Raw genomic sequence first — 8,580 nt, forward strand, 5'->3', positions numbered from 1 at the left:
CCCAAACAAGCCCTTATAAGCCCTTATAATAATATGGACATGGCAACACTGTAAGAGAGTGCTCTTCCAATCATATACAAAACACAAAGCTTCTGTTGATGATGGTTTAGTTAAAATAGCATAACAGAATGAGTCTTTGGTTGCTTTATGTTAGTTTGGTCAAAAATAGCAGATACCATTCAAGATGCCAGAATTTCAAAGGTGAGTCATGTTCCGTACATCCATTCCATATTTAAATATGGAAGCCCGTTTCCGCCACAATTGAGTAAAAAAAATATAATTCTGTAAGTCATAATTATGAGAAACTTTCTCATAATTATGACTTAGTATCTCATTATATTGAGAAAGTTTTTCGTAATAATGACTTAGTATCTCATAATAATGAGAAACTTTCTCATAATAATGAGAAACTTCTACGCATGCGCAAAGCAGCGAAGCAGTGACACGCTAGCGACATCCGCTGGTCAAATGCGATAACTCCGCAACCATGGCACGTTCTGCAAAAGTGTAATCTATAATATCATTAAATAAGTAACATTATTGATAAATTATCAGTAGCCATATGAGACGGGATATAGTCGTTTATTCATTTGTATTTTTGTGTATGAACATTGTCCCAGGCTCTGTGTTGAGCAAAAATTTTGTCCTCCCCTTCTGAATTTTAGCAGCAGCCTCGAGTATCACTATTAGTATTCTTCATATTAGGATTCAGGATTAAAACAACTTCCAAGCCTATGTTTTTAGACTTTATGTGTAATAATCCACATGCTGTGACATGAATGATGCCTCAAATCACATTTTTTGAGGAGATATACAGTATACTATTACTCTTCTAACTGGACATACCAAAATGGGCTAAAAAGCCATACCTAGAGAACCATTTTAAAGACACTTGTGTAGGTAATCCTGGAAAACCATACATTTCCCTCAAAAAATTATACAAATCTAATTGCAATTGTAAAGGTAAGCCTATATGTCTAAAAATGATGTCCCTGAGAAGTATATCAAATGGGTTCCTACACATTATTCATTTCAAAATTCCATACTTTTCCAGACTCAAATTTCCAAACCTCACATTTTTCAGACCATATTTTACATAAATGGTTCATACAGCACTATATTCAGCTTTTTTGATATACAGTATAGTCATCAGTATTTTTTTTTTCATTGGTTTTCTCAAAGTGATAACATGCATTTACATGATAAGAAACCTAAAAACGCTTTATAACCAGCATATATTCACCTCTGTCACATGAGTTTGATACTGTAACCTTCGTTTGATGTTGCAAAATCACCAAACAGCAAAGTACAATCTGATTTAGATTATTGTTTGCTCCTTTATAGCACACAGACATTGTTATGGTAAAGACAAACAGTTTTGAGTAATGAAAATGTGCGCTTTGAATTTATTCAGTCGTGTTTGGTATTCAGTCAATAAACGATCACTAAGCTTTTACCATCTCGCAGTTCAAGTTTACATCTCACAATTCTGATATTTTTTCACAGAACTGCATTATATAAAGTTGCAATTGTGAGTTATATAGTCAGAATTGTGGGATGTATAAACTCGCAATTCTAACTTTTTTCTGGCAAGTGCGAGTTTATATCTCGCAATTCTGACTTCTTTTCTCGGAATTGTGAGATATACCCCCAGTTTCACAGACAAGGCTTAAGCTAGTCCTAAACTAAAATGCATGTTTGAGCTGTTTTAACTGAAACAAACTTGTACTGACAGATCTTAAAATATGCCAGTGCCATTGTTTTGTCTCAAGATGCACACCAGTAATGTTTTTTTGTAGTGTACATTTATAAAAGATACTTAAATATCCTAATTAAACTAAGGCCTAATCCTGGCTTAGGCTAAGCCCTGTCTGTGAAACCGGCAGCTGCATCCAAGCCTTACATCACCAAGTGCAATGCAAAGCGTCGGATGCAGTGGTATAAATCACGCCGCCACTGGACTCTAGAGCAGTGGAGACGTGTTCTCTGGAGTGACGAATCACGCTTCTCTGTCTGGCAATCCGATGGATGAGTCTGGGTTTGGCGGTTGCCAGGAGAACGGTACTTGCCTGACTGCATTGTGCCAAGTGTAAAGTTTGGTGGAGGGGGGATTATGGTGTGGGGTTGTTTTTCAGGGGTTGGGCTTGGCCCCTTAGTTCCAGTGAAAGGAACTCTTAATGCTTCAGCATACCAAGACATTTTGGACAATTTCATGCTCCCAACTTTGTGGGAACAGTTTGGGGATGGCCCCTTCCTGTTCCAACATGACTGCGCACCAGTGCACAAAGCAAGGTCCATAAAGACATGGATGAGCGAGTTTGGTGTGGAGGAACTTGACTGGCCTGCACAGAGTCCTGGCCTCAACCCGATAGAATACCTTTGGGATGAATTAGATCAGAGACTGCGAGCCAGGCCTTCTCGCCAACATCAATGCCTGACCTCACAAATGCGCTTCTAGAATGGTCAAAAATTCTCATAAACACACTCCTAAATCTTGTGGAAAGCCTTCCCAGAAGAGTTGAGGCTGTTATAGCTGCAAAGGGTGGGCCAACTCCATATTAAACCCTACGGATTAAGAATGGGATGTCATTAAAGTTCATGTGCACGTAAAGGCAGGCGTCCCAAAACTTTTGGCAATATAGTGTATAAACTTGATAAAACGCAATTGCGACTTATCAGATAATTCTTTATAACTTGCAATTGTAAGTTTATATCACACAATTCTGAGATGTAAACTTGCAATTTCGAGAAAAAGTCAGAATTGTGAAATAAAGTCACAATTACCTTTTTTATTTGTTATTCAGTGGCGAAAACAAGCTCCCATAGAACCAATCTAATGACCAAATAGATATGAAAAAAAAAAAAGAAATACACTCTTAAATGTTCTTTATTGCACCAGGCACTTCACAATAACCCTCCCGACCCGACCCCACACTACGAATTGAACCATAAATCCACCACCTAAATACAATATATTTAACATCATCCTCTTTCTGTACAATAAGAAAAACTGAGAATTTGAACTAAAGAAATGAGAACTACACATCTGAGAGTGCCAACTAAGTAAAACAAGCAAATACAACTTTCATATTCGTCACAGTATTTACTGCCCTGAAACTGCTGCTCAGGGCTAATACAGCAAAGTCTCTTCATGAGACTCATCGTCCTTCTGTCGCAGTTCACAGACTGTCACACAACCGCTCACCTTCATTAGTCGAGAATCTGGTCTTCCGTAATAACATATTGAAGAATCAATAATTTACATTAAATATCATACAATATCTCTGTTTTTGAGTGAAACAATCGCTTGTACTAGAGTGGTTTTCCCCCAGATAAGGTTGAGTTTTGAGAGAGGAAGCTGTCCACGTGTAAGAAAGAGAAGCAAATCCCGTGGCTGGTTATCTCTCTATTTCTTTCGGCTTCTCAGACAGATTTCCTTGCAGTCAGCACCCGTACAATCGACCCCAGACCCCCCACAGCGAAAGCCTGAGTGAGAATATGAAGACAAAAATAGACACAGACGTGTGAGATGAAAAGAAAAAGGCTTAAAAGAGATCAAACCTCTTTATTCCAAGACCGACCTTTTCATGCCACTGGAGCAGTATGGCACTGCTGTTGTCTGAGGGCTTCTCAAAGCCTCTGTAGATGTACTTCATCAGCAGGTCCACTCCGTTCTTGTCCAGAGACTTCACTGCCGGCTCAATATCGCTGCTCTTGAACGCAGTCAGCACTCGTAACACCACAGCCTGGGCCCGCTCCTGAGAGAGGAGGTGGAGGGAGCAAAAGAAACAAGTGTAGGTGGTGTAAAAGAGAAAACGCTTGGACTGTTTAAATGCATAACTAGAAGGGTTGCAAAATTCGAATATATGGGAATTAACAGGAATAAACTGGAAATTTGCAAAACTGCAAGTTAACCTATAACAGGGAACTTAAATGTAGTTGAGGAAAAAACATTTTGCAGCATTATCTTAGTTAAAACAACTAAGATTTAATGCAAATTCAGGTTTATTTGTACCCTGCACATTCCTCAATCACATGCAAACAGCGCAATACGTACCGCAGGGCTATTGCATTTATTACATTTTACATGGGACGTTTTTTGTTTTTTTTTTGTTTTTTTTGTCCATAGAGAAAATGTATATTTTACTCAACATTCATGCTTTTTGTTGTTCAATGAAAGAATCGATTAAAGTTCCACTCGCATTAAATCAAAGTCAGAATTTTTTTATTTACTTTATTTTAAATTTGTATTAGTTGCCATACATGTCTGCTTAAGACCAAACAAAATGTTTATATTTATGTTTGTATATGATACAGTTTGTATAAATTATCCCAAATTTCCAATTGATTCCCTTTAATTTCTGTAAATTCCCATTAAGTTTCCAACTTGGAATATTTCCAAAATTCCCCAGCTTCCCATGGAAACTTTCTGGAAATGTTCTGCCCCTTTGCAACCCTAATAGCTATGGATGCACCATTTAGACAAAAACTGAAAATAACATTTTGAAAATTAAATTTGGGTAACTGGATAATTGAACTCGGTATGCTGTTGTGTTCTCAGAAGATAAATTAAACCAGTCGTAGTACATTTCTTCAACATTGAGCTGGCTCTCGTAATTTTACATATTGCTGCTCCAGCATCATTTTTGGTTTTCTCGGCATCACTTTCTTGTTTACTTGTAGCTTATACACGTTGGGGGCACAAAATAGACATGGTCACCATCAAAAAGCACCATCAGAGGAGAGGATATTACATATCACTGTTTCGGTCAATCATTTAGACCATTTTTTCCCCCGTTTTGGACAAATTTCCTTGATTGGCGAAATTTTGGTGCATCACGCTTAACATTATTAAAGGAATATTTAATGTACAAGACAAGTTAGGCCCAATTGACAGCATTTGTGGCATAATTTTTGTACGCATCCCTTGTTTTATTTTTTTATTAAAAAAAAAAAAAAAAAAAGCTAAAATCAAAGTTATGCTGTGGCGCTTAGTATGGTAATTTTTGGAGGATTTAAAAGCAGGAATGTGAAGCTTATAATTTTGTAAAAGCACATACAGTAATTCTTCTGTTAAAACTGTACTATCTGAGCTGTAAAATTCAGTTTTTATAGTCATTTTAGGCATTCAGGGCAACAAAGTTGTAACTGTGTGTGAACAGCTTTATACAGAAAAGGTTAGCAAGCAATTTTTTTTTTCACACCAAAAACATTGTAAATGCCTCAGTGTAGCCCAAATTTTGCTATTTTTGAAGAAAAAGAAAGACAAGCGGAAATTAATTTTTGTGGTAACCAACATTTTGCAAATGCTATCAAATGAGCTGAACTTGTACTGAACCCAGAAATATTTCTTAAACCATCCAGAGAGCTGAATTTCACACCCCTCGAGGTAAAAGAACATCACATCGTCATCACAATTCACAACCTGTTGTGCACAAATAAGGCTCCTAATAGCACAGCGTGTCCAAAATTGCATACTGTCTGAGTAGATACTACTACATTTGAATTTACTTCATGACCGTTAAAATGTACATTATATATAGTATGAATATAGGTAGTATGAATGAAATTCAGATGCATTACATCCGCCATGTTGTTACTGTCAAGTAATAATTCGTCATACTGCCATTCATAAATCCTTTCCCATGGCCTCATAGGATAGTAAAGTGTCCATCGAATGTGCACTTCAAAATCTCGGTGGAAGTAGTAGGTCATGTAGGTACTTTTTGCCGATTTTTATTTTCTAAATGCTCTGTATTTAGACACGCTACTCTTTTGGCATACTATTTTTCGCATTCTATATAGTAGGGAAGTATTCGATTTCGGACGCTGACAGTCTTCTTGAACATCTTAAAGTGATAGATCAAACTGTCTGAGTAAAAGAATTGGCTCTTACTTTCACTGCTGGATTCTTGGAGTTGATTGGAGGATTCCTCAAGGCGATGTGAAATGCTGTCATCATGTCCCCTGTGCATCACAGTTAGTTAAGGAAAGCTGACCAACCAGTCAGTCACTCTCAAAGAACCCTGAAGAGCATTCCTTAGATAGAGTAAATCTTATTTTAGCATGGTTGAAATTTTTTTGATGAGCATTAGAAAAGTTTACAGAGAAGCTGTTCAGAAGTTTGGTTTGAACATATCTGGTGTTGATCTCACTGGCTAGTCATAACTTGTGTCTAAATCTGAAGATAAAATATGTTGATTTTAAAATACTTTCTTATCTCTCAGCCTAATATACAGAGACAACTATAAATAAATCATCTGTGGGTTGATTTCTCAGAAAAATGTAAACATTCTCCGTTTCTCTGTGGTCTATAAAAACATCATTCTGTTTATAAAAACATCATTCTGTCCATCTCGACACGGACTCAAATGATAGTCCCACCCCAAACTATCTAAAATAAATCAAATTAAAACATGTAACCTGCTGCCAAGGCAAACCTTTAAACACTAGAATAGTCCATATGCTGATGACATGGACATGCAATTCATGTCTTCATTTCATTAGTGAGGGTAAAGGAGGCATCAGGCCGTTTAAAGCTCCTACGGTCTAAAAATGTGCCTCTGAGCACCAAAAATGGATCATTCCAGTCACAAACGCTGATGACCTGATTAAATAAATTACATCACGCACAGTTGGAGGGAAAAGAGGGGGGAATTTTTTTCCCTCAGAAACAACTAAATAACTGTTTAGCTTTCTGATTTGGCAACTCTGGTGTGTCATTTAAAAACACACCCAAAGAGTAATGCTTATATCCGTCACACTTCAAAACTACATGAACTTATCATATTCAAGGTTATTCAAAGCTTTTTAAAAAATGAATGTAATTAGAAAAATTGAAACAAAACAAAAAAAAAAAATCATGGCACTAATGGCAATTTAAAATTAATGGCACAGTGTTAAAAATATGTGCATTAAAATATTCAAATATTCTCAGTCAATGTGTTAACGTAGCAGTCCATAAGGATGATTATACTATACATTAAACCTATATATAATCTGATAAAATAATTTATAATTGATGTATAACAGCTAAAAACTAACTAAACTAATATGAAGCTAGAAAAACAACTTACTTAAACTATTGGAAAGACAAATAAATTAGAAATAAAACCAGATTAAAAAGCTATAATAAATTAATAGAACAGAAAGCAATCAGCATTCAGCACCAGCAAGTTACTTCATATACAAAAACAAAATCCATAATTTTGAATAAACCTAAATTTGCCCCACATCACATTCATTGTTAAACTATTTGACAGGTTCATTATTATTAAATCACAGTGAGCTGCCTACCTAGACACTGGACAGCATTTCTGGACACCACTGGTGCTGTGATGCCTAGGTAGACAGCTGACTGGGGTTTTAAACACAACATGTGTGTAAATAATGTATGAGGTACATCTAAACTAGGACAATATTGTTATTTGGATGCCCTTAAGAAAGATTAACTTTTTCCTGGCATGTTTTCTAGAGGTAATAAATATTAAGATCCGTCAGCATAAGGCAGGCTATATATATAATCGATAATGACAGTGAAGAGAGCATCGCCAGCAGCGCTCATCTTAAGGATATTGTCTGATAAGATCGTCCACCTCACAGGCGTCCGGTCCCTGCTGCTCGGCCGCCTCGTCCTGGTCGTCCACGAATTTATTCTCGTCGTATTCGTCGATGTCGACTCCCCGGAATCGTGAGGACAGGGTGTTTTTCGCCATGAGGAGGAGCAGCTTCAATCAATCATGCGAGCCCGGGAATGTGCGATAATGGACAGATCTGCAGCTGCACGGATGCGAGTGTGTCTTCGCTTCCCTCAGTGGCAGTGCAGAGAGCCAAAGGCACGGACCGCCGTTAATGGGTTCATCTGTCAACAGGAAGGTGCGGCTGTTACCTCTCCCCCAGCGCGAGCATCTCCACACATTCCTGCAGAGCGGACAAAAATCCCGACTGGAGCGGAAACGGAATTACACACCATGGTTACGCTGTGACACGGTGTTTCCGTTTCCTGTGAGGCAACGATGGAACCTGCGGACTGACCACTATAGAGAATATTATTGAGTCGTTATACAGATCAGTGGGCTTGACTCAAGTGAAGTTGTCTATCAAGCCCTCGTTTGATATTTTTATTTTATTTAAAAGTATTCTATGACTCATTGAATGCAATTACAAGAAATAAGAAATGTACAAAAGCATCCCGTATTCTGAAAAAAAGTTATTTGCAGAATGTGCTTTACCTTGTATGAAACAAGAAAAATATGTAAATGGACAAAAAATTGTCTTCTGAAAACATGTGTGAAACATCTGTTACATCCCCCATGTCTATTGTTAAATGTTTATTTTTCTTGAAATGTAATTTATTTATTTATTTATTTTTTATAAAAAAAAAAAAGTTGCCTAATGTATGCATATTATAGATTATCTGTAACATAAACAACACAGAGAGAAAAGTTCATTCGTAATATACAAAGAACACTCTCACTCTATTTATTTATTTAGGCCTATTTATTCAAAATAATGACATCATACATGCTCTAATATCTTTTTGTTATTGTTGTTTTTATTTTATGCATATATATATATACA

At 36.8% G+C, this 8,580-nt stretch overlaps 1 protein-coding gene across 1 annotated transcript; it reads right to left on the minus strand.

Annotated features, from left to right (window-relative positions):
• Positions 1-732: 732 nt before the first annotated feature.
• Positions 733-7,964, minus strand: arpc5la (actin related protein 2/3 complex, subunit 5-like, a). Its single transcript, XM_051904251.1, has 4 exons — positions 7,575-7,964; positions 5,897-5,968; positions 3,582-3,758; positions 733-3,486 (listed from the first exon to the last, which is right to left on the minus strand). Exons 1-4 carry the CDS (start codon positions 7,713-7,715, stop codon positions 3,424-3,426), a joined length of 453 nt encoding a protein of 150 aa, XP_051760211.1. The 5' UTR covers positions 7,716-7,964; the 3' UTR covers positions 733-3,423.
• Between the last annotated feature and the right edge of the window lie 616 nt (positions 7,965-8,580).

Source organism: Ctenopharyngodon idella, chromosome 8 (genome assembly GCF_019924925.1).
Source record: "Ctenopharyngodon idella isolate HZGC_01 chromosome 8, HZGC01, whole genome shotgun sequence".
In the NCBI taxonomy this organism is placed as follows: Eukaryota; Metazoa; Chordata; class Actinopteri; order Cypriniformes; family Xenocyprididae; genus Ctenopharyngodon; species Ctenopharyngodon idella.

Excerpts from the sequence above, each read along its gene's own strand:
- arpc5la (XM_051904251.1), bottom strand. The coding sequence starts at position 7,715 with ATGGCGAAAAACACCCTGTCCTCACGATTCCGGGGAGTCGACATCGAC. Across the intron at positions 5,969-7,574 it reads TGGACGATCTTATCAGACAA|GGGGACATGATGACAGCATT; the intron begins TATCCTTAAGAT and ends CTGTGATGCACA. Across the intron at positions 3,487-3,581 it reads TGCTCCAGTGGCATGAAAAG|GCTTTCGCTGTGGGGGGTCT; the intron begins GTCGGTCTTGGA and ends ATTCTCACTCAG.